We start from the raw sequence: 26,263 nt of genomic DNA, 5'->3' as shown, positions 1-26,263 counted from the left end.
ACTTTAAAAACATCACAAATAAAATAAGTAACAGAATGGGAACTAATGGAGAAATGGAAAAGGGGGAACAAAAAGGGAGATTGGGGATAAGTGGGGGAGCAAGTTTCCACATCCAAGTGTCAGATTGAAGCTTTGATATTACGAAATTGGGAAGTCAAAGGGAGAGGAGAGATGCAAGATTCCAGCTGTTCCTCTTATCTTCCCCTCCCTCCGTCCCTTGTTTCCTCTCCATTCGTCCGCAGGGTAACAGTGTCAGATGGAGCCGGACTCACGGGGAGACGAAGATCTAAGAAAAGTGTTGCTCTTAGTTCTGCATCGGAGATGACTTGTGACCCGGGTACACACACACACACACACACACACACACACACACACACACACACACACACACACACACACACACACACACACACACACATATATAAACACTCCTTGATGGGCATCAGTGACGACATCACAGGATCGCTAACACAGCATGTGGCCAGGGAAATTAGGTCAGAGCAATGACACACACACACACGCGTATGTGTTTGTTTTGCTGTGTGTGTGTGTGTGTGTGTGCGTGTGTGTGTGTGTTTATACTTGACAATGTGTGTGTGTTCATTTGCATGCATGTCAGCAGTACTTGCCGACCTGTATGTCTGGTTTCTATATCTGTCTGCAATTGAATTTGGCACACGTGTATGTCAGAATCTTTGACGTATGTGTGAGCATACACCGTCGCATTGTGAATGTGTGTCAGAGCGATAATTAAAACATCAGTGAAAGAGTTTCACAGGAGTTCAGCTATTCCTGAGACGTAAAACTCCACATTTTCACATCCTTCATCTCTGCTCCTCTGAGCCTCTTAATAAACTCATCTTCACCCTCATGTGAAGGAACCTTCCACTCCCAGAACATCAATTAAACAAGCAAAGCCTGGCTCAATGTCTTGGATCTGTAACTTAATCTTAAATATTCCATATTAAAATCCAGTCTCCTTTGAGAAATTTGAAATTGATTATATTTGCCTCCCATAGATTATGTCTGAGAAGTCTTTTCAATACGATGTGATTGTTTTCTCTGTGTATAGTGCATTACGTAGAGTAATTCCACTAAATCTATGAATCTGAAATTGGTTATCTTAGCCAGTTAAATCTATATTTGTGCATGATTATCTCCATCCTGGAATCAAGACTCTTCTGTATTATTGCAGCAAATACAAGCTAAAGATGTTGAATAATTTATTTTTTTTGAAGGTATGTGTAGTAGCTTTATTTAAAGTATTTGAAAAAACTTTAAAGAAACCTTAACGTCTTAGATTTGAGAAAATAATTTTTAAATAAGGGGTAGGTGGTAGAATGAGTGTTTAATTGGGTTAGCTCCTCATGGACACAACACATTTCTGCCTGTTCAGATCTCGTTTGTCATGTGCACTGTAAGTGGTGATTAATTGCCTGAGCGATCAGCGATCTGGCTCTTAGACGATCAGTTGGATTACTGTTATGTCAGCAATTTTGGTCGACTGCAGTCTGAGCAGCGCCACAGTCAGGACAACAGCAAAACAGAAGTATTGTCTGCATCTTCCAGCCATCTGTGGCTCCATAATATTAATTTAATCCATTTAATTCCACAGAGCTAACTCGCTTTTTTTTGTCAACTTTTTTGTCGTCTTTTTTGAATAAACTTTATTTGATTGTCAATGTACGAAATCAACCAGTGGTTCTGTGATTACGTTCAGTGTGAACGTCGTGCTGAAAAGCCAACTAATATGCAATTTGTGAATTAACACATTTTACCAGATTAAAAGTATACAGTTTTGTTCTAAGAGTCACAACTCGATGGTTATTTTTACATAAATGCTAATATTAACACAACGTTATCTTAGTTTATAGGTCATTTAATTTCATTCCAATTTTACAGAGAAAATTACCGGGTCTCATACTTACTGGAAAGAGATCAATGTAGTTCTGGAATCATATCCTGGTGATTGCATGCAGACTTCAAATCAATGCAGTAGGAAGGTGAATCCAAAAATACCAAAACTGAAATAGACCCTGGTGTACAAAAGCTGTCCTAAAGTTGCTTGAGAAAGAACCTGCTCTATACAGCACAACCCAATTCACCTTAAAATGCACCCACGAGCCTAAACACACAGCACTGAATGACTTTACTGTGAACTACATCTAGTTCTGTTTGCATTGTACCTCCGCCTGAGAGAGGAAGGGGCAAATAACCTCAGGCAGGTTACCGCTGGACTTCACAGGCTTCTCAAACTGACTTCTGATGTGGTACTGGCCCGGACCAGGAACTCCCTGATGGGAAGCAGAAAGCAAGAAATGTACAGTAAGTGCAAGGTACTATTTGTAGTCAAATGCTCTGGTCATATCACTTTTCATGTTGCAATTAACAGATAAAGATAGAGTATGAAGGAGCGAAAGAGACACTGAAAGGAAAAGTTGCTTTGCTATCTTTCTGTTTTTGAGGTAAATTAAGGGCACACGGAGATAGAGACTATTATGAAGATTACCAAATGAAAGACACCGCAGAGAAAAATGAAGAAGTTCTGGATGAGTGAGCGACAAACACACAGGCAAAGTGCAGGAAGAAAAGGGCTGTTTTCTTTCTCTGCTCTGCAATTAAGTTATTTAAGAAAACAGACAGAGATTGGAAGAGTGACTAAACACGTGTGCACGTTTGCTCTTTTAATAGTCATAGGAAACAAGACTACTGCGTCATTTCAGTACAATAATTACTGTAACTAGCAAACCAGTGACGAACACCAGACCAAACACTTACAGAGATGCTGACAGTGAGAGGTAACAAAACACATTTCCACATTTTCTTGTGCAGAGCCAGTACATTTTTGTATTTGTGGTAAACCCACAAGGTTGCTGGGCCAGAGGTGGTTTCAGTAGGTCTGCAGTAAAACAGCATGGATTTCTGTGGAGTTAACATTTACACCCAAATCTTGAGGGGGGGAAGCGGTGGATATCAGCACAATATGCCTTCCCCATGCCTTCGCACAGCTAATTTTTTATTCATGAACATTGGCTACAATGTCCTCTTGCCAGAGACAAGTTTCTTGCTCTCAGAATCTGAAATGTCACATACTAGCCTACAGAGGAGGGGGTAAACATTCTTTGTTGTCTAGGCAACGTATAGACAACCATTCATTTCCAAGTGCATTAGTTAAAGTTATGCTATGGACATTTTACGGGTCAGAAATGACATGTAGTCATTGTGAAGGTATACTGACCATATAGGTCATGAATGACAAGAATCGGTGAAATGAAGCTAAGCTTTTCCATTTGTATACAATAACATGCTTCTTTGGTGCCACCAATAGGAAATGCAACTACATTGTAACTTTTCCATACATTATTGCACACTTAGAACGATGCGATGAGGCCTTTAGGGTTAGACTGTATAGTTTTCTGGAATAAAGATGCAGAGAGCAAGGCCACTTGTTTTGATCCTTTTCAGCTCTGTGCCAGACCTGCTTGGAGTCCAAAGACATTCAAGTTTTTTTTGTTTCAAGTATTTCACACCAGGATGAACCCGTACACCTCGTCATTCATAAAATATTGTTTTACAATTCTACTCTGTGGGCCTTGACTAAGTAAAGGAAACTTTTTTGGGAACTCTGAAAACAACTCTTGGACGCAGGGAGAAATTTCTGAACAGGTCCACTATCATTTCTTTCCATCAGCCGTGAGAATGCGGAGGTAAATCGTCATGCTTGCACTCCATCACTGCAAGGTACACAAATGTACGGGCTCCGATAGGGGTCAATGACATTTTGAGTTTGCAAAATGATCAATTTGAAAACTCATATCCTACTACAGTATAAGTATAAAACATGTTACTGAATGAATAGTCCGTCTCAGGATACACGCGATAATGGTTTGTAAAAGTGGTGAGCTCACCCGTTGCCCTTGCCATGTCAGAATGCCTATTTAATGGGGAAATCTAACACAAAGACTTTTAAACTCAATGGGACACCAGCAGCCCCGAGCCATTACAGGCAGACTGTCTGCTGATCTCTAGGAAGTAAAGGTGTTTGTCCTGAGCGTCCCCACTGTGGGTAATGATCCATCTGGTCAGTGTATGTGTGAGTGGGAGTACATGTGAGTTGAGGTGTCAGGTACTAATGATGAAGGATTGGAGGTGTAGCCATCATGGGGGGGTCCAAATACAGCATAGTGCGCACATGCGAGCATACACAGTTGTTGATTCAAAGTCACAGGATAATTTATAGTATGTCAGAAATTATTTTAGTCAGTTTAATAGCCGTATATTATAGGGAAAAAAAGGTAGAGCAAAAGAAATATCATGTGTAATGAACGATGCACGATTACACAAACTGAAACCTAAAAGAGCGGAGAGGCAGCAGAGCAAAATGTTCAAGGCAAGAGAGGACGAAAAGGGATAAAGGTGAAGGTGCGAGTCCTTGATCGACGGGATACGTTCACCTCTCTCTCCACAAATCCAGTCCCACATTTTTCAGACTCTGCGTCACCCGCTCTACCCCACCGACCCAAGTAATAAGGCTTCACAAAGCATTACTCTGCCAGCACACTCAAGTTCATATGCAGGTGAGTAACTCCCCTCCACTCAACCGGCTCCAATGTATCAAAGTGTGTTTGTATACGTGTGTGTGTGTGGTTGCCAGTGTGTGATTAAATCTTATGTTCTACTGCCCTCTATAGGTGAAGAGATAAACTGAGGAATTATTCTAAGACAGGGAGGTTGGGTTGAATAATTTCCTCTTTAATCGACTATACTTGAATAAATCAAGAATAAATCCAAAGTACTTACCTTGAATCAGTTCTCACAGTAAATCACCGTGCTTTATCATGACTCATTCACAATCTGCAGTTATTCAAACCCTATTGTGTTAAGAGTTTATATAAATCAAAGTGCAGTGAAGAAAGAGGACAAGCTGTTTAACTGCCAACTAAATATTATGTCTTCTTAAGCATTTAAATACTCCTGAAACATGTCAAAGAATCAAAGTTTGAATATGGGTTGTGTAGTGTGATTACAACTGCTTTATATATTGTAATATGCTAAAATGGACATAATTGTTCAGACCTGAGAAATATTGCACACAATATTGCGAAACAGAGCTATAAGGAAAGTGACCAGCAAATGTTTGCTAACACGTTCACCATATCTACTATAATATAGTGATAATATGTCAATGTTGTGCTTACAGCTTATTGCACTGCCCACAAGTGTCTAAAAAAATCCAATAATGCAGGTTCAATTGCAACTTGTGGTCACAGTGACCGCTGTTCAGCAGGTTACATAGGCTCATATTAAAGGACTATCTCCCACAGGGACAGAGCTTGATATTGATCCCAGTTCTCCTAAGCTTTCATCACCTACATTTCTCATTCATCTAAGCTGAGCACATATAGCACCACATGGACACAAACACGTTGTGTACTCGCCTTCTTTTCCTCTTGTTTGGGCACCAGCTCGTGGTAGCGAGGGATGATAAGCTCAGCTCTGCCTTTCTGCTCCTTCTGAAGGTTCACATGCTCATAGTGCAGTTGTAGGTTTCTGAGACAGACAATGGCAATGTCTTTGAGAATAGAAGACACGGACAAACAAACCGAAGACATACAGAGAAAGTGAGAAAGTGAGAAAGAGAGAGAGAGAGACAGAGAGAGAGAGAGAGAGAGAGAGAGAGAGAGAGAGAGAGAGAGAGAGAGAGAGACAGACAGACAGACAGACAGACAGACAGACAGACAGACAGGGACAGACAAAGAGAAACAGACAGACAGACAGACAGACAAAGAGAAAGAGACAGACAGACAGACAGACAGACAGACAGAGAGAGACAGAGACAGAGACAGAGAAAGAGAAAGAGAAAGAGAGACAGACAGACACAGACAGACAGACAGACAGACATAGAGAGAGACAGACAGGCGGACAGAGAAAGAGACAGAGAGAGAGAAAGAGAGAGAGAGAGAGAGAGAGAGAGACAGACAGACAGACAGACAGACAGACAGACAGGGACAGACAAAGAGAAAGAGACAGACAGACAGACAGAGAAAGACAGACAATGGCAATGTCTTTGAGAATAGAAGACACGGACAAACAAACCGAAGACATACAGAGAAAGAGAGAGAGAGAGACAGAGACAGACAGACAGACAGACAGACAGACAGGGACAGACAAAGAGAAAGAGACAGACAGACAGACAGACAGACAGAGAGAGACAGAGAGAGAGACAGAGACAGAGAAAGAGAAAGAGAGACAGACAGACACAGACAGACATAGAGAGAGACAGACAGGCGGACAGAGAAAGAGACAGAGAAAGACAGACAGACAGAGAGAGACAGACAGACAGACAGACAGACAGACAGACAGACAGACAGACAGACAAAGAGAAAGAGACAGACAGGCGGACAGAGAAAGAGAGCGAGACAGAGAGAGAGAGGCAGACAGACAGACAGACAGACAGACAGACAGACAGACAGACAGACAGAGACAGACAGACAGACAGACAGACAAAGAGAAAGAGACAGACAGGCGGACAGAGAAAGAGAGCGAGACAGAGAGAGAGAGGCAGACAGACAGACAGACAGACATAGAGAGACAGACAGACAGACAGACAAAGAGAAAGAGATAGACAAATGGGGAGATACAATATATGAATGAGAGGGATATAGAGGTGTGTAACGGAAAAGCACATAGGAAGAGATAGAAAATACAGATGGAAGGAAAAATGAATGACTAGCGAGGGGTGAGGGGGAAAGAAAAAGACTGCTTTGTCAGCAACTGTAACAGGGGGTAGACATTTTTAATCATTTTTGATTGATTCCAATAATCACGTGTATCATGGACATGTGTGAGTGTGTGTTTAAAGTATGCCTACACCTATGTGTGTACAGTATGATTGCTCACATGTTCACTTGCCCTATTACACAGTCGATTCCTTTATGCATAGCGAGTTGGGTGTGTGCCCACCAATGCATAAGTGCTTAGTAAGGTCCATCCTCTGTGGCCATCAATAGAGATGCTATGTGAGAAATGTCAAACATAATGCCTTGGCTGTAGGATCAAAGCAATATTTCACTTTGATGGAACAGCTTCTCTGTTCAGCACAAATCTGTGTGAGAGCTCAAGAGCAGTTTCTGGAACATCTAATCTAACCAACCTTTTGACACTTCAATGTAATTTATGATTTATTTATTTTTATTCGAAATACATGCATTGATGGTTTAATTCTCAGTAGCTCAGAATCACAGATGATGCTACACGCTTTTATACGTTTATATTCCACTGATACTAAAAAGTCATTTAATACTGTATCATGACAAGTAATACTTACATCTCAGGGTAATACTGTCCTGGACCCGGTCCCTCCTCCACTGTCACCTTGCTTCTCTTCCCTGTCATGTTGCCAAAGTGGACTCCTCTATACATCTGTGCGGAAATCTTCTCTGACTACAGAAAGGGAAAACGTGAGGGAGAGAGAACAGAGAGACACCAAGAGGAAAAAGAAGATGGTGGAGGGGGAGAGAGAGAGAGAGAGAGAGAGAGAGAGAGAGAGAGAGAGAGAGAGAGAGAGAGAGAGAGAGAGAGAGAATGGATGAGAAATGGATGAACAAAGAAGAAGAAAGAAGAAGATGAAGAAGAAAGTAGAAAATAGAATTGGCTCATTCACATTTATCTGGTTTCTCTTCCAGCCAGGGCTCATAAAGTTGAGGTTGAATAAAATGTAAAGTTCAGACAAATGTCAGAGTATGTCAGAGATCTAGGGGAGACCCTCTGTCCTTTCTTATCTCTCTGGGTTTTACAGCCTTCTTTCTCTGCCTCAGGCCTTTCAGATAGGACCTGTCCATTCTGCAGCTTAACTACTGAGATAGGCTATATCTGGAAATGAGCTGGTCAGGTGTCACCAAACACATTTGAGATACACTCTATGTGTGAGCCTTTCTCAAAAATATGTTGCAATGGTGCTGCAAAATAAGATGAATAAACACGACGACTGGGTTTTGAATTCCTGCACTAGTCGTTCTAAGAAATAGGTAAGTTAATCACCAACAAGGTGAAGAGTCTACCATGCTAGTGACTCTGTGAGGCATGCTAACATGCTCACAATGACAATGTTTTGCAGGTATAATGCCGACTGCATTTACTATCTTAGTTTAGTGGGCTAGCATGCTGCTATTTGCTAATTAGTGTTAAACACAAAGTATTTGTATCCCATTAGTTTTGACCAGACCCAATCATGAGTTAACCAAATTCTGAATTCTCCCAATTTACTTCAATTGATATTCCTGACGCTGAAAGAAGTCTGCTTCTTGTTCCTTAAAAACATGAACCCACCTGAACTAAAATGAAACAGACATGAAAGAAAAAGTTTCCCTCACTGAATCAAAAATCAAAGCATCCAAAATTCTTCCCTTTCTTTTCTAACTTTCCCTTGACCCAACTGTCTGTGTCTATTCCGCGAGGCAAGTTATGGGAGGATTGGCAGGGAGTCTCAAAAAGTTTTTAACTCCATGTGGTGCCCGTCTCCTTATCTCATCTCAACAGTGACTGGAGGATGAGATCTGAGGTTCTGTCGCCTCTGATCTACCAATCCAGTTTTGAGGAAGGGAGATAGGAAACAAGGATGTTCAATTGCTTGAAGTTAAAAGAAAAACCTAACTGTTCTACATCGCATGCAGACACATACAAGCACGGTGACGGCATCGCAGCTGGCACTGGAGTTCAGAAGAGGGCTTTTTAATAACAAAACAAAAACATATAGACGCTTCAAAAAAACTTTAAATGAGGGAATATATTTTGGAGGGATTGTGTTGATCTCTCCAGTAGAAATCAGAGACTTGCAGAATCTTTTCAAAGGAGTATAAAAGCTGTTCTGATGGCTTATAGTGGCCCAACGGCTAACTAAAATACCTTGCTGGTTTTTCCTTTAATCTGTTATCCAGCTGTACTTCCTGGATAATTCAATTGAAAGTCGACATAATCTAAGTTCTAGCATGCATATTAGCATTCACTTATCATAGCAAGCTTGAATAATGTTAACTTTTCTCTCAAATGTGTGAACTGAGAACATTCAACATGTTGAGCCCAGCAGAAACGTTGTGGTAACAAAAGCATAACTCCCACAACAGATTTTGGTGTAAGGAACCACTGATATGTTTCCACTTGTATGACCCGTCGTGTATGAGGCCCATTCATTGATTGGCCAGTAAGAAAGTGCTGCAATGTTTATTCTTCAAAATGTCCCTTTCTAAACTGATTCAGGTGCTCTGTCTCTTTTATACTAACACAGTCTTTGCTCCATATCACCATCTGGCCAGCTGTGTTATGATAATCTGACAAATCTAAAACACAGTCTGACCTAAAGAAATATCTCATGGTGATACTGTTTCTAAATTAGCCCCAAGAGCTTTTTTTACTGCATTATTATGTCAATGTTTATCTATCATATGTGCCTGTACAAATGTATCAGCCAATAAGGACTCAGCGTATCCATCTCACTATCACTAAGTCGTAAGTATCAGTCGATGCAGTAAAGTAATTGTTCAGTCAATACACACGTGAACCATAAGTTCAGGGTCAGAGGATAAAACCGATAAAGGTGTTTTTGTTTTTCTCAATGACATTCAGACAGAAAACAAAGTTATTCTCTTTTGATTTCTGTCTAACGTCTTATCATTCAAAGGTTGCCCCGGATACTTTGAAGTTATATCCTCAGACAGCCACTTAATTCTGTCTCTCCACACTGTTGAACTCAGTCGGAGCACGGGGAGGGGGAAGTGTTTGAGTTTAAAGAAATAAGTGTGTCAGATGGAGAGACAGAGGGAGGAACACAGAGAGAGAGAGTGGGGTTGAACTTTCAAAGAGAGAGCAACAGAAGTTGAGAACAGAAAAAAAAAAGAGCTGAGGATGGATGCACCGCTGATAGCCCTAAATCACAGCGCGCCTCTGTGCCTGCGCCGGTGTGTTGACACAACCTCGGCCAACACTCAAGGACGCTGTTGACTTCCTCTGGTCATTAACAGATGAAAAATGACTTAATTGAGAGCCAGACCAGCAGGCATGTGCATTATTGTAAGTGAATATTGTAATATAGCTTGAAGAATAATTACTAATGGCTCTCTTTGTTGGCATGTAAAATGGATGAGCATTGGTGCGCGGTGGCGTTTTTAAAGTGGAGCTGCATTCATTAGCTATGGAAATGGTTTTGGGCCAACTGAAGGAGGTGGAGTGGGGGTTCAGCGGTGCATTAGATGTGCCAAGCACTAATGGACCTTGCCTCGCGGGCAGAGTAAGTACACTCAGACACACATTCATACAGACTAATGAAAGCACACATGCGTGCACAAATGAACACTTCACATTCTCCGATTGATGTATATTCAAACTTCAACATGACTGTGCGTGTGTGTGTGTGTGTGTGTGTGTGTGTGTGTGTGTGTGTGTGTGTGTGTGTGTGTGTGTGTGTGTGTGTGTGTTTGTATATCTGTCCTTACCAGCAGTGGATTGTAGTAGGCTGGCCCGAGGGTGGTGTCCCTGGGAGGGGGTGGCTGCTTAAGGAGCAGACCCAGGGCGTCCTCCTCGTAGCCATAGGCCTGGCCCGGGGAAGGAATGGATGGGATATCTGACTGACGAACAAGCTGGAGACTTTTAGCCTGCAGCCACTGCACACAGAGAAAAAGCAAGTAGAAGACGGGAAGAGTGGGGAGGGAAGTCAAGGTTTGTGATGGAAAGGATGCCCTGGCTTACAAAGTAGCTGAGCACTGCCTGGGGCCAATAAAGTGTGAGACTGAGGGAGGGACAGAGAGAGAAGGTGCGATGGGGGAGGCAGAAGATGAGAAACAAAAGAGGAAAAGGGAAAGGGAGGAAGAAAGAAAGATGTAAAGACAGAAGTAGAAGAGTAGGAGTAGGAACAATAAATGCTGGGGGAACCGGACATGAAGGCAATCTCCGTCTAAATGCATGAAAGATATTCTATTAACTTTCTTCACAGAAGGGCGAACAAAGTTTCAAGGACTTACAAAGAACAGAGGTCAAATGGACATTGACTATATCCACTGTTACTGCTAATGAGGATATTATACCAAGAAATTGCATTTTCAACCTATTTTGTTACAGTTATAGAAGCATAAAGAAGAACCGCACATGTCTGATTCCACACATTTCTATATTCAAGACAAATATAATCGTCACTTAAACAGTTCAAATTAAGTTACAGGTCCCTACAAGATTACCTCAGTCTGATGTCTTTACCATGTTGGTCCTCAATATCTCCATCATGGTCATAAACTTGTTACTGAGCCTTTGCTGAATATTAAAAATGACCATGGTGCATATAACCCTAACCCTTTTATTAGAACAATATATAAATTACTTTTTTCACAAATATCATGATAAAAAGGTTTTAAACTAGCAGCCAGCCTCTAATTCCCGTTAATTTGTTGTTAAGCGGTCTGTTGATGGCAGAACTGCCAAAGATGAAGGCTAAGGTACTGGCAAGGCACCGTCTGCAAGTATTGGCAGACGCCACTTTTGGACGAAGCACTGTTATTTAAATGTTTTTGTTTGGCACCGGTACAGCACATCATAGTACACAATGCTGAGGAGAGTTTTACATTTTATTGTGTGTGTGAAAATAAAAGTTGTTAACTGAGTGTATAGTGCTAACAGGACATGAGACACTACACTGTTTATATGTGGACCAGAGGGGAAAGGGTGACCTCTCACCAGCACAGAGGGATAATGAGGTTCAATATGACGCTGATAATACACAGGACAAAAGCTTTTGATTGTTAAAAGTAGAGATAAGCAAACCAACAGTAGAAAAAGTAAAAAACCTGCACAGCTAAAGTCAATCCTAATTTTTGTACAGGCATTAGACGACTTTTTCCACGGTGGATCTTGACCAGGTCAAAGTAAGAAAGCCATTTTCCACATATTGTATATTCCTCATACATACAGAGTATACATACTCTATAAAAGCCAACCAACTGTAGATGAAAAACATAAGATGGAGGGAGAAAATCTGTAATAAATAATTTCCTGTAAACTGACTGCTCATTACTTTGCCCTCATTTACTTTGCTCACATGTTTACCATATTCCTGCCAGGCTTTTCAGTCGTCATGACCCTGAGCGTGTTTCCTGAGGCGGGCAGCACATTGTACGCCCCGGGGCCAGGAACCGTCGACACTACCGCTTCAAAACGCTTTGAGCGGTTCTGAAGACTGCGGCCACCGTGGATGTTTAGCTGAAAAGACATGGGATGAATAAAGAGATAAGAACACACATAGTATGAGTATGAGATTGCAAACAAGAAAGATTTCCTCAACAGTAATTTAAATTCTCCCTGTTGCTTTCATCCAGTAAAGAGCTGGTTATTAAAGAGCTGCAGGACAGTCACATTCAGAGCTGAATAAAAAGTAGTCCATATTTATTTCATTGCACCGTACTATGTTTCTATGTACGTGACAGTGACTTCGTCTTCTGCTTATATGGCCCCCTAGTCTGACCAAGCCTAAGCATTTTAGTAAGAACTTCAACCTCACCTAACCCATTATATGGCTCTCATGTACACTCAGTACACTCTGATTTAATTATATGTAAATGATTGTCTTTGACCTACAGTACCTTGACAGGAGAAAAGTCATACTGTCCAGGTCCTGGTATCCTCTCAATGGACTGATTGAATATTGACTCTCTGTTTGTTAAGCTCAGGAATGGAGCATAACCATCTGCAATAAAGAAAAACATACAAAAGTAGAATATGCAAGTCGTTGATTCATTAATTCTGTTAAATTAGATGTTGTATTGTTTTTTTGTATTGGTACAATTGTGTTTTAAGTACTATAGTTAGTGAATGAACCAAATAACAGGAACATTTGTGCACTTGGCCTAGCAATAAACAGTAACCTTTCTCTCATGTAACGTTACTAACGTGGGTTCAACTGCCAGATTTTCTCCCTCAAATGTAGGCTACAAACTAACATAGTCTAACAATGTTAAGTTTTAATGTTGTGCCATCTTTCTGACGAATTAATAAATCGATTTGAATTTGAACAGCTTACGATTTTCAGGTAGCTTTAGTGTTAGCATTTTAACATACAGCTATAGGTTAGCTAGCTAACATTAAGTTCATTTTAATAATGTGCATTTTGGCTTAAAAATGAAAAAAAAGAAGGTAGGGGTGGATTTCTCGATTTAAAGCCAGACTCGAGCATCCTACATTGTAGCTGACGTTAACTAATTCCTACCTGATATGTTAGAAGTGCACTGGGTGACATCGTACGAGCCGGGGCCAACTGTAACGTCAGAAGTGCCGCTTGTTGTCATGAAGGTCACTCTTGGAGCTCGTCCGTACATTTCAACTTCCTCAAACAGACAGCTAGTTTAACTAATCTTCTATTTGTACAGTACGGACACCTGTTGCTTTCCCATAAATCGACTTATAATTTATACTCTTTAAAGTAAATTTGTTTAGCCCAATGGTTAAAACATTCCTTCACTTCTCTCTTTCCAGTACTGACTTGTCTGCGTGCTTTGCTTGCGTCGTTGCTAAGATACCACAGCTGCACAGCGACTGATGACAGAAAGCAGATGCAGAAAGATGAAACAAATTGACCTACATTTACGACTGCAGCACCTCCCTTGATGGTGTTTTTATAATACCGGTATTACCTGAATATTTGTGTCACTCTAATAAATTATGTTGCCTTTATTACTATTATTGGTTTTGCTTGCATATTTTGCATAAATCAACCTGGAATAGATTTTCCCCCACAGCTATATGTTTTCAGGCTATTTTACATTAATCTCATGCATATTTTAATGTCTAGTGTTGTCAAGGTGCAACAATATTCCGTTGAAAAACTACTGAATCATGTTATTATTTTTATTTTATTTATTTATTTTTACATATATGATGCTATCTGGCGACCTCTCGTTCAATATTTTGAGAAAATAACAAACAGATTGTAATGCTATGTACAGATTTTTACCAACATTATGTTGGATCCTTTGGTTTTGTTTTGGGTGTGGGTGGGTTTTTTGTTTTTTTTTCCTCCCTTCCCTTCTTTTCTACTACTGTGTTATTTTCTATGTCTTAAAAAGAGAATGGTATCTCTACTAGTTTCACATATTCACTAATTAGCTTTATGTTGCTTTTGTATTTTCACAAATGTGTGCATACCGTTATCATTATTTGCAGTCTTGACTTACTTCATCCTGCACTACTACCCTGCCTTGCAATGTAGTTAAGATATGGATAATGAGAACTCAGGGGAAAGCTATCCAAGTAACAAGTGCCTCTCTGGAACAACAGTGAACTGCATCTTTAATTGAATTTACTGTCATGTCTCATGAGCTGGAGGTTTGGTCTGCAAACTGGTATTTGTTTTTACAAATGTTATTAATCCCCAAGTGGAAAACTTGGTTAGACAACAGGGAATCCAATGGCTCAGCAACAACAATAATAATCATATATCAGCTACAGTGGAGACAAATATTCAATTTTATTCACAACATGATTACTGTATCTGTAGTGAGCAACTTCTCACTGGTGCACTGCATTACAATCATCAGTGTTACAGAGATAATATCAAATGTCTATCAATTTGTATAAAACTAATTTAATAAACAAAACCTTAATAAGACATCAATATACTCAAAGTGATATCCTATTTTCCTAAAACTCACTTTATAATTTCTCACCTAAGACTTTCCTCATGCCTATACCAAGTCAGCAAGACTAGAAGAGAAAGGGTTTACTGAAAACGGCACAATGAAAGTAATACCTATACATCAGAAAATGTCGCCCATAGTATAGTACAAAACGTATGTGTTGTATTTTCTCCAGGGATCTGGGTGCAAGCCAAGTTAGGAAACCATCTGTTGATCAACTTCTTGTCTGAACAACAAACAGTGCTGAAAAACAAGTCATGTAAACTTTTCAGCATCAAATGAGCTCATTTTGAAGTGATGAAGTATCATGGGCTGGGCTATCAATATTAGTTTTCCTTATGAACAACACACAAACAACAGATATTTTGCTAAAGTATTATTTACATGGAAAGTGGATAACATACACAATAAACTGATACGAGAAGAAAATTAGACAAAATGAGGTATAGTTGTAGAGAGTAATTTCGTTTCTAACTATTTTTTTTTTACTATCAAAAGTTGATCTCTAAGACTTAATTGGTTAATAGTTTAAATGTGTAGCTGTAGACAAAGATATAGGGAGACTGCATGAAGAACAGAGTTTGGAGCTTTCATTAGTAAAACAAAATGCTAGATTGAGACAAAAAGCAGGCAGGCCAGTGAGGCTACTTCACCACTAGAGGGCAGCAACAAGCTACAGATGGATCTAAACTGCCTCAAATTCGCGTGAGGACAAGTGATGCCTCCAGTGGTAATCGGAAATATTGAAACCAGAGAGACATGACACCTAACTGTTTCAAAAGGTAAATTGGAAAATACATGAAATAAAGAAAAAGGTTATTAACTTCTTACTCTAAATAGTTTTGATGTGCATGAGTGAAAAATCACAACTGTCCTTTTTGTATACACACACAATGTATTTTGCGAGTAAACCAATTCAACCGCCTATGAGGAAACATACTAATATCATGTTCACATAGCTACTGCAGCACACATTTGCAGCCAACAATTGGCAGTTTTTTTCTCCGTATACAATTTATGCTTTTCTCACACGAAAAGCTCATTTGGGGGGCGGAAGCTGGAGGAGGAATATACGAGGCGTGCGTGAAGGCAACCCGGGTTATAACCACCATCACAGTCAGTGGCTCATCATCCTCCACCAAGGTGTCACTTAAGGCAGCTAACTCCCAGTCTTACCTTGCGTTTAATTTAACTCTTTTGATACCCATCTCTGCTTGACATCTCGGGTCTTTCGTTGCAATGAAGGGTATCAGGGTTTTCGTGCTTTTCGTGGTGCTTTCTGCATCTCTGCTGTGCACAGCCGAAGCGGCCAGGAGCAGGACCAGCAACCTGAACAGCTTCCGACGGGCAGCTAACGGCATCTACCAGACCCTGAGCAGTGTTTTCGGAGAGGACAACATTAGAGGGTTATACAAGGTGAGTGTGTGACCTCTATAGTCAAGGTTCATTTTAACTCCGTTCAAGCTAGCAGACAAGGCGCGTTTGTGATCCGACAAACAGGAAATAAGCGCGTCCGGGCCTGGCTAACTATTTCACGGATGCCATTTTGAAAAATGAGCCATTATCGCATGTTTTATCCATCTATATAAGATGTCATTCGATGTAGCGTTGCCGTGAACAATGCAAAGAGGTGTGCTTTAGTGCAGTTACAGTTAAATACTATAATTTGTTGTGTAATCAACATTCTCATTCATTGTTCTGAGTCCATACGCAAGAGCATCAAATGTCACGGCACAGATGGCATGTCGCCCCGGTGGTCCAGGCCATAACTGATGTTTCCTTAAGTCGACTTCATCTTCAAATTATCAGGAAGCTGCTCTTGCACAGGAAACACATTAGCTTGTCTGCTCTACACATGGTATGCTCTCATTGGTTCAGCTACGCTTCCTGAATTTTTTTGAAAAACAAATTATTTCCTGTATTTAGCTGCAAGAGCAAACTAAAAATATGTGAAGCCAAAACACGTGTTTGAGACATCCATGGCCTGAGTGCACAGATCAGTTTAGGCTATTTATGTTTGAAAATAATAATAAAATGACCACATTGAGATCTGACCATTTGAACTTTGAAAATGTATGATGAAAGCCTTGTGTCTCCGTCTGCTTTACTGATAACAGCAAACTGAGAATGAATGACACAGTTTTTGGTAATTTGCATACAATACACCAGACTCCTTATCAAGGCTGAGATGATCAGCACAAATGTAGTATTTCTTTTTAATCGTTTTAAGTGATTATGACTTCCAAGTGACATTGAATAGACCTTTTGTGGTGAGGGATCTTGTGACTTGTCAAATGCAGTGTGTAGCCTAACTAATATAAGTTGCAATCAATTTACACAGCTGTGAGTATGGGCTATTTAAGTTTGTAGGCAGTAGCATGGATTGCGTCCTATGAAGAGCTTACTTTCACAGTGTGCAAAAGGCACCTGCTCATTCTTATTATGTTGCATCAACACCTTAGTTGTCTGTCCATTTCAAAATGAGTTGTTAGTCAAATATTGATTGCGTGACTGTAATTTTTATTTGATTTAAAGTTAGTGTTGATCCCTGTGTGGACAATGATACAACTGTACTTTAACTACTACCCTCCAGTTCTCTTCAAGTTTTCTTTGACACCCCTCCTTCTGTTTTACAACAGGATTTCACTGTAGGCTTTTTTCATTACAATGTTCTGAATGTTTACTCTGTATATACAGTAGGTCTCGACTAAAAATGTAATGCGACAACAGTCTTACACTTTCATTGCACTTGTTTTGCTTCTGTAGTTTTTCTCCAAAACGACCGAGCGGTTTGTCCATGGCGTGGACTCTTTTCTTGACACCATGTGGAAGATCTGGTCAGATTTGCTGGACGTGATGGGCATTGATTGTAAGTTATACATTTATTATTATATTTATAACAAAGAAAAATGGGTGCAAATAGAAGTACATTTATGTAAGACGACTTATTCTCTCTCATTCTCTCTTCTCCCCTCTGTAGCCTCAAACCTCAGCCACTACTTCAGCCCCACATCTCTCACCAACTCTCCAGCTCGCGCCCTGCTCCTGGTTGCCGCTGTACTTGTGGCCTACTGGTTCCTCTCCATGTTCCTGGGGGGTTTCTTTTACCTTCTGCACGCTGTGTTCGGCCGCTTCTTCTGGCTAGCACGGGTCACGCTCTTCGCCCTGTCCTGCCTCTACATCCTGCAGAAGTTCGAGGGTGACCCTGAGCGCGCGGTGCTGCCACTCTGCTTCATCATGGCAGTGTACTTCATGACGGGGCCTGTGGGAGCGTACTGGCGTCGGGGAGGAGGGGCAGGTTCACTGGAAGAGAAAATCGACCACCTGGACACTCAGATCAGGCTTCTCAACATCAGGTTGAGCCGCGTCATAGACGGCCTGGAGCGCACCGGGGATCAGTAGGTAGCTGCAAGGGAGGGAGGGGAGGGAGGGGATATGGTACAACCGGCTGCAGTTGATGTCAGTGTGCTGTTTCCTGTACACATCTGCAGCGACACAACTACTGGGTATTTACAACTCTATTGTCAGATGGGGGACTAAACTAGATTTGAAAACAGTATTTTATCTGCTTGAGTTGATTTTAGTTACAGAATACCTAAAATTCCTCAGAGGTGTGGACAGTTGACTTGGAGCTTACGCAAATCAACCAAACAACTTTGTTTTTTTTATGTTTGTCTCAATGATTGAAAGGTTTTTGCTACATTTGTGAGGAAGTTATCGGAGAGATGTCCATTGTTTTCTAAATGCTGGCCTAGTTCTACACCTCAGCTACTTTTGAGAAACTCCCAAGTTGGGGTTTGAATTTGTGTTGTTTGGATAAGCATTGTCGATGCTTTTGCTAAATGAAGAATCATATTTTATGTATGTTTGTTTCTATCTTTGTGAATAACCTAGGGGTTACGATTCTTACACAGGTTTGTCCAAACATTTATTCCCCTTTTTTGAAACTATTGAAGTAGGAAAGGGTATGGGTGTATGATGCCGGGGACAAATACAAATATTGTATTTCTAATGCGTAAAAAAAAATATCCTCGAGACGTTGCATAGTTGTTCATAAGTAAGATTTATTTATTCCATCCGAAATGTTGACATCATGTAGATCTAGTTTTGAAGTCATCGTCCCATAGTGGCAATAGTTTGACATCAGGACCTCTTTTTCATTGTGTGGGTTTGTTTGTGTGAATGGGAGCATGAGCAACTGCATCTGGGTGACCTACTTGAATGTGTGTGCAAATGCATTAATGTGTGTGTGTGTTTTTCAAGCTTGTGAAATGGAAAAGCAAAAGCACTATCAAAAAGTCACCATCAGACTAGGAGAAAATGCAGACATGCAGCAATATCTCAGGGACTCAACCAACACGCATATAGAATTGGGAAAAGAGATCAAGTATATTAAAATCATGTCTTGGTCTCTTGAGTCACTTCACAGTTTTTCAGATATGGTTTGAAATCTGTCTCAGTAACTTACAATACCGATTGATGAATTTGGTGTTCTTGCATCATGTTGAAATTGCAAATATTGATTCACATCTGATGCCAAGACCAAATGCAGCTTTTTGATACTACCATGGAATTGTTGCAGGGACTTAAAGTGCAGCTAGTGGTTTATAGTCTGTTTTAATTGGGGGGGGAAGCATTGGTAACATTCAAACACAAGCAAATTATCCACAAAAGTGATTTTGAGTCACATTGGCCTAAAGAGGATTTTTAGTGTAAATGGGATTACATTCTCAAACTTGATCACAGATTAAATTAGGTCTGGTGCCTTTGATCCTGTGGAAAATACAAACGTGTACTGTAAAACCCCATTCGACCCGGCATTGGAAAATATACATTTAAAGCAGTAATTTCTTTCTTTCTTTTTTTTTAATTGTTTCATGTTAGTGTGTGATAAATGATACAGTAATTTAATGAGATATTTACAACCAGGTGATTGATGAACAGTATATCATATTAAAACTGTGCCCTTAGTTCTAATTTCTGCCTATTATTTATTTTTTAATCATGTGCCGTCCTAAAAGACCGGGACTTTCCCTGCCATGCTTCTATGTTTAACACATACTGTATGTCTTCGTCGTCTAATTTACACCTTGGCTCAGTTTTTTTTAAGTTTTTTTTTTTTTAATTTCAATTCATAGAATCTGGACTCTGTAAACAAATGTTTTTATACAAATGACCCTAATGCTGTGCAAAAGTGTTGCTTTCAGTTTCTAATGAGAAAGATTGACGAAAGAAGGAAACGAGTCAGTAATGTTGCAGGATGGTTGATGTGATCAGAGAGCTCTTACAGTTCATGACATTATTGAGGCCAAAGAACCAACCAGTATTTATACCCTTGACACTCTCATTAACAAAGTTCTCAGCAGCTATTGGTTTGTGAGATGCAATTTTTGTCCCACTCCTAATGTTTCTCAGTGTAGCAAGGTTGAAGTGTTAATATTCTTCTTGAAGAAGGAAGGTGTGGCATCACTATAATACCAGATACAGACTCATGGGTCTCAGCACATTCAGATAATTACCATTACATATGTTCATTACGATGGCTGGGTTCAGATTCTTATTAGACCTTTTGCCTTTCATGTTTATCTTGGAATTATGTCTTAAGTAAATTAGCTAAACTTATTCAAAAAGTACCATTTTTGAATAGAGCTCGTCTTAATGTGTATCGATTGCAAAGTCTCCCCAAACGCACCCAGTTCATCCCTGCAGTAACTCCCCCCCCCCCACCCCCCCACCCCCCCAAGTAGCCCATATATCCAAAGTAATCTGGGATTTTCTTGCATGCTGTTTTTATGCCTGTTATGTTACATTATATACATGTTGACTGCCTAGTTAGAGGACCCTTCTGAAATGTGATGAGTTGGTCAGAAGTTCTATGATTTGTCTTATTTTTCCAACATTTGCACTGATGACTGTAGACCAAAGTATCACACCTAATGTGGTCTGTTTCACATTACAAGACTAAACTGGACACAAACCCACTTAATCTCAGACGTGTTAGGAAATCTTAAAATGTTTCAAATAATTAATTTGCAAAAGGTACAGCTGACTTCAAGGGGGGCTTGATGCTGGTGTGTGTGGTTACAGTCTGAAGCCAATGACCTGTATGTTTTACTAATGACAGCACATGTTGTTTATGAAGGTGGATAGTAATTGTCATGTATGTTACTAAAGGAAGGTTTTTACTTAGTAATTACCACAAAAGGCAGTGAGTGAGACAACTGCTTAAACGCAGAGAAACTAAGTTGCCAGTAGCTGTAGGACTACTCATGTTCCACTTGTCATGTCCACTTGGATGTTGAAAGATGCAGGAGATCTTTCTGTTATCTCTCAGCACTGGATTTAATGCTACATTCAGATTATATTTATTCTGTTGAAACTGCCTCTTGACTGGCTAGTAATTCCATTATTTTAATGTACCGTTTATTTATTACTATTCTATGTAGTCTGCTTTTTATAACATGCTGTGCCAATGTATTTTGTTAAATTTAAGGTCATTTGAATCTGTTTTTTTTTATTTCATCAATATTTTTAGACTCTTTTTTTATCAGAATTTCTGTACTTCAGTGATGTGGCAAGCGCCAAACTGTTCTGCCTGCTGTCTGTGTCTTTATCAAAACCTGTTGATGCCTAAATGGTTCTTTTTCTTTTGTCAGTGAAAATGAGGTCCAGATTTGAATAAAATAAACACCACAGTATGACAGACTTCTACTTTCTGATTCATTAATAGTGTGTGAGAATTAACAAGTATAGCAAAGTCATAGGAATCCTTTAAAACAACAGAAGTGCGCTTTGAGATTAATGTCCATTAGATTTCAGACTATTTGACGATGACTTTAAAAAGGTCATTTGTGGCACTAATAAATCTTTGGTGTTTCCCAAAAGCCCATTTTGGAATGTATATTAATAATGAAGTTTTGTTTTGACAAGAAAATCCAACAAAGAGCCTAAAAATGAATAGAATTAGTGTCAGCTGTGCCATGAGTTTGCTGTATACATACGCATTAGAAAATACTTTTTAAAAAGTTATTACGTAAATATACACTTGATAATATTAGCTAATCCGCTTAAATTTAAGAAATGGTGCTCAAAAAAAACAATCCATAGTTCTTGCCTGCTGTGTAACATCTTGTAACAGTGAATTAAAGATTACAAGATGTTGGGAAAAGACCATTATTTAAACATAACAAGCATAACAATTAACCCGAAGTAGCTCAGGGGCTGGTAATAAAAAATTGAAGTTGTACGCAGCAGCTTTCAGTTGTAAATTTGTTTCTACCAGATTGTTCTCACAGTAGGCACAAAGTACAGTAAACACTTGATTTGTATTGGGATACATCTCTCACAGGGTGAGCTGCTATACCCTGACGCTACTAAATGAGATGAAGCAAGCGTTCAAAATAATGTAATGCAAGTATGTAAGAGGCAAATTAAATAGAAGTCTGTGACAAAGTTTAAAATCTCAGTTGACGCAAGGAGCCACAACCCAGATTTACTCAGACACATTGTTTTATTTCTTGCTTAATCATAATCATATCGTACACAGATAGATCAAATCAACTGATGTTAAGAGTGACAAATACCTAAACAGTAAATTCTCATGAAAATAAATGTATGATCACCTTTGGTTCCCTACTGCTCCTAGTGTTCCCTAATTTTTTTAGAAAAATAATTAATCATCAACCTGGATATCCACAGACAAAAGAAAGATTATGCAATTTTTAAGATGCTTCAACTGACAAATTTGTAATCCATGTTAAATTTTCACTTCAAATACATAAGTGGTTAAACACATCTCCTGACAATATTCAGTTAAGGTAGGAATGTAATGCGTGTCCAAATTCACTCACTTAAGGCTGCTAATATTAACATTAGCATTTGCTGGCTAAACTACAGCGAGCCTGGATTGCTAATCCTAACAAAGTAGTTCAACATCTGTTAATAGCACAGTAGTGACACAATGTTAAAAAATAATCATCAAACTGACTGGCAGCAGCTTTGATGTTAACAGGTTGCAGAGTAGCTTTCCTTTGCATTTGTCTTTTTCAAACAATACTTCACTAATAGGGGAATTACTCAGGTATTTTTGCATAGTAATTTTCAAATGTGAATATATTGGATTTGGGCACCAAACATCAGCTATCGTCATCTTCCGTTCAAAAATATCAGAATCTGTATCTTTAAAAAAAAGAATCGAAGTCTACCTAAAAACAAAGCTAATGTTTTTTTTACAATCTTGTGTCGTAGGTAGTCATTCGGTCTAGCACTTGACAGGTTAAAGCTACAGTACAAACTAATCAACGGTTATTATCAACATACACGTGTTCTGCATTACTCTGTTGTGGTGATAAAAAACACTTTCAACAAAGTGATTGACAAACAACACTGCTAGTCTGACTGCACCCACTTGGTTATATTTTAAATATGAAAATCTATTTGGCTTTCACTTCTCTGTCAGACTCAGGAGAAGTAACACCTGACCAAATAACTGATTTTCCTGCTCTAAGAGTACTTCCACATTTTCAACACCACTCCTGCCAAAACATGCATTCAGCCCCTCCAATGGGCAATACAACATGTGCATCTCGTCAAATCCACCTCGCTGAAGTAGTATATGAGACTGAGACTAATCCCCAGTTATTCTGGTTTGGTAGAAGAAGGCAGCAATCCAAGCAGGATCATTTTGATGTTTATAGTCTCATAAATTAATGGGTAATGCGACTTACAGACCAGTCTCCCAGAAGAGCAGCTATGATGTGCATCCAGGTGGCTTTGCTTAACAAAAGATGCATCATCCATACATGTCATTATCATCCCCTCCTTTTCTCACTGGTCTCTCTTCTGTCAATCTTCACTGTATGGCAGTCTAGTAAAGCAAAAAAATGTCTATAGAAATATGTAAAATTGTAAAAAATAAAAGAACTGACATGTCGTCCATATCCAGCGATACTGCTCACTGTGACACTGGCTGTTCACAGGTCAGCGTTGGGCTGTCAGAAGCGCGCCACAACTTTTACGTCCAGGCCACCAGCTCCGCTAGAAACCTGCGCCTGGTTTGATCCGAGGCCCACCTCGATATGATGGAGGCCGTTGTTGAAGCTGGCACACAGCAGATTGGTGGAGTCAGTGGGAGCCAGACAAACCAGTGGACCTGCACCATCCAGAGACAACGTCCCTAAACAGACTGAACAGAGGATGGCGGAGGGTTAGGGTCGCAGGAGAGTTAGTGTAAAAAGACGACACACCCGAACAGTGTCTGTGTTTGTGCGTTTGTACGTGTCTGGATATCAATGCTTCCATCCATTAGTAGGTGTTACCTGCTGTGTTCTGATCCCAGACTTTGACGGAGCTGTCATGAGAGGATGTTGCTACCTGAGCGTTGCCACCAGGAGGCGTAGGCAGGAACATACAGCAGGCGGTGGTCTGCAGATGACCTCTGTACTCCACAACTTTACAGCCGGGCTGACGCAGGTCCCAGAGCTAATAACACAGACACAACTCCACTGAGAACAAATGACAATGTCAGGATTTTCAAAACTATCTGCATAAAGCAGGTGGATGGATTAGAGACTGTGCCATAACAACTGTCAACTTAGAATTGTTGACTCTTTGTTGCTTCTGGACATTAGACACAGAAATCGGACATTATGTCACTTCTTTGTCATTTCTAGGCACACTTAAAGAGTATGGTCTAGTCCTGCTTTATATAAAAAAAGTGCCATGAGATATCTTATGTTATGATTTGGTGCTATATCAATAAAAAGTTACTTGACTTGCCTTTCAAAATACTTTCCTATGAGCCAATTGATCAAACATGTCAGGTGAACAGACACTTAGGTGCTATGAGTAATTGTAAACTCACCAATCAGGGGTAAACTCAATAAGAATTCTATTCAGAATATGTTTTGTTCTCATTTTCAGTGCAAAATGCAACCTTTGGAAATGCATGCATTGACTGATTTTACAATGTGGAGAGAAATACATATTTTCAACAGTGTGTAGTAACTGGTCTTTGTGTGTTGTCAATATATTAACGTACTTTACTCTAACAACATCTCTGAAAAAACCCAGACTATATCATTAGAAAAGTAGAAATGTTTAAAGTGTTTGGAGACAGCACAGCAGTGTGTAACTGGTTCAAAGAGAATCAGATCATATGAACCACGTGTGTCCCAGACGGTGACGAGTTTGTATAGTAACAAAGTGTTTAATTGTGTGTGTGTGTGTGTGTGTGTGTGTGTGTGTGTGTGTGTGTGTACTAAATGAGCTCTGTTTTCAAAATGGTGCTTAAGCAATCATAACAATTAATCAATATTATAAATGAAAGAAAATATTAGATTTGATCTTAAATTGAAAACATTAAAATATATCCATCCACCTTATAATTAACAAGGGAACAGTGATTTCCAAGGCTCTGTTGGAACAGGGTGTTCCCACATGACGAGCACCTTTTTGCTGTAGCCATGTGAGGGGTGTTCAATACTAAACTAAATTCCTTGTTCTGAATATGAACAATGACAGCTGGAAATTATTCTCAATTAACTGGCAATAGTGTAAAAACAATCAATGCCTTTCATATATTCTAAATAAAACATGTCATGTGCGTTCCTCTTAACAAGACTGGACTACAGAACAACAGCTTCATATTTGACTCTTGTCTCTCATTGCTACTTTTAGAAGACACAGATTACACATGAAACTGGTGTAGCTGGGGGTGAATCTGCAAGCGGGTGGAATCAAACCCACAAGGGAAACATCCAGAGACCATCTGCACAAGTGAAATGTCCAATTATTGTTTTGTTTGAGAAAGAAATTAAACAGAACTGGTATTAACCGAGTAGCCACACGATATTATCACGAGAATCATCAAAATATGCTTAAAAACATTAAAACATACTGGAATCACTTAACCTTACATTTTGTTAAGGCATTTTATGTATTGCATCACAGAGAGAACATGCATCTATTGTTTAGTAAAAACAAAAACAATCTTAATCCTGGCAAAGATAAAGGATGAATACATCACAAATAGTCTTCACTTCAGCCGATAATGGAAATTCACCACAATCAACTGATTTTCACTGCGATTCACGAAAGAAATCCTATATAGTCTTATCCCTGAAACCCAGACAATAGGTAACCTGCTGACAGCCTCAATCTATACGCCATCTGTACATCTATACAGCCAACAACCCCACAAACACCTGCAATGGTCTCACCGTGGCTTCACAGCCTTGGCCTCCGAAGCCGTTGCTGCTGGACACCATGTAGTTTCCATTTGGAGAAACGTCACAGTGGGTTTGGATGTATTGCTTGGCTGGAAAAGTATTGGTCACCTGCCATGCACGGCTGTCCCACACCCTGTGCACAGACACAAAAATATTACTGTAGAAATACAGTCATGCAAGGTGTTTACCCAAAACATACATTTAAAAGACAACGGTCGCTATGTTTTTAGATAGTTGGACTCTGAATTCTGATGTTCCCCAAAGTGTACTTTTTAAAGAACAAACAGTTTTTTTGACTATTGTTTTCTAATAAATGTCTAAATGAAAAGAGTAAGAATAGTGAAGCTAAAACCACAAACAGAATGT

At 39.7% G+C, this 26,263-nt stretch overlaps 3 protein-coding genes across 8 annotated transcripts in view; 1 reads left to right on the top strand and 2 right to left on the bottom strand.

The window, feature by feature from the left end:
• The window catches only part of stpg2 (sperm-tail PG-rich repeat containing 2), a 52,768-nt gene extending 39,416 nt beyond the window's left edge, over nucleotides 1-13,352 (bottom strand). The window contains exons 1-7 of the mRNA XM_029440089.1: nucleotides 13,244-13,352; nucleotides 12,621-12,724; nucleotides 12,088-12,240; nucleotides 10,488-10,655; nucleotides 7,328-7,443; nucleotides 5,439-5,550; nucleotides 2,187-2,294 (exon numbers count right to left, since the gene is read on the bottom strand). Coding sequence (XP_029295949.1) covers nucleotides 2,187-2,294; nucleotides 5,439-5,550; nucleotides 7,328-7,443; nucleotides 10,488-10,655; nucleotides 12,088-12,240; nucleotides 12,621-12,724; nucleotides 13,244-13,352 — 870 coding nt within the window. The remainder of the gene's footprint in view (nucleotides 1-2,186; nucleotides 2,295-5,438; nucleotides 5,551-7,327; nucleotides 7,444-10,487; nucleotides 10,656-12,087; nucleotides 12,241-12,620; nucleotides 12,725-13,243) is intronic.
• Nucleotides 13,353-15,786: 2,434 nt separating this feature from the next.
• bri3bp (bri3 binding protein) lies at nucleotides 15,787-21,375 on the top strand. The gene is made up of 3 exons (XM_029440532.1): nucleotides 15,787-16,085; nucleotides 17,436-17,538; nucleotides 17,650-21,375. Exons 1-3 carry the CDS (start codon nucleotides 15,909-15,911, stop codon nucleotides 18,069-18,071), a joined length of 702 nt encoding a protein of 233 aa, XP_029296392.1. The 5' UTR covers nucleotides 15,787-15,908; the 3' UTR covers nucleotides 18,072-21,375.
• A 724-nt stretch (nucleotides 21,376-22,099) lies between these two features.
• The window catches only part of wdr31 (WD repeat domain 31), a 14,617-nt gene continuing 10,453 nt past the window's right edge, over nucleotides 22,100-26,263 (bottom strand). For all 6 annotated transcript variants that reach the window (XM_029438807.1, XM_029438808.1, XM_029438811.1 and 3 more), the window contains exons 8-10: nucleotides 25,889-26,030; nucleotides 23,987-24,149; nucleotides 22,100-23,853 (exon numbers count right to left, since the gene is read on the bottom strand). In XM_029438807.1, the coding sequence (XP_029294667.1) occupies nucleotides 23,663-23,853; nucleotides 23,987-24,149; nucleotides 25,889-26,030 (496 nt within the window). In that variant the 3' untranslated portion in view covers nucleotides 22,100-23,662. The remainder of the gene's footprint in view (nucleotides 23,854-23,986; nucleotides 24,150-25,888; nucleotides 26,031-26,263) is intronic.

The sequence above is a fragment of the Cottoperca gobio genome, chromosome 9 (assembly GCF_900634415.1).
Source record: "Cottoperca gobio chromosome 9, fCotGob3.1, whole genome shotgun sequence".
Classification (NCBI taxonomy): domain Eukaryota; kingdom Metazoa; phylum Chordata; class Actinopteri; order Perciformes; family Bovichtidae; genus Cottoperca; species Cottoperca gobio.
The sequence above is the reverse complement of the archived record's forward strand: the minus strand, read 5'-3'. Positions and strand labels throughout refer to the sequence as shown.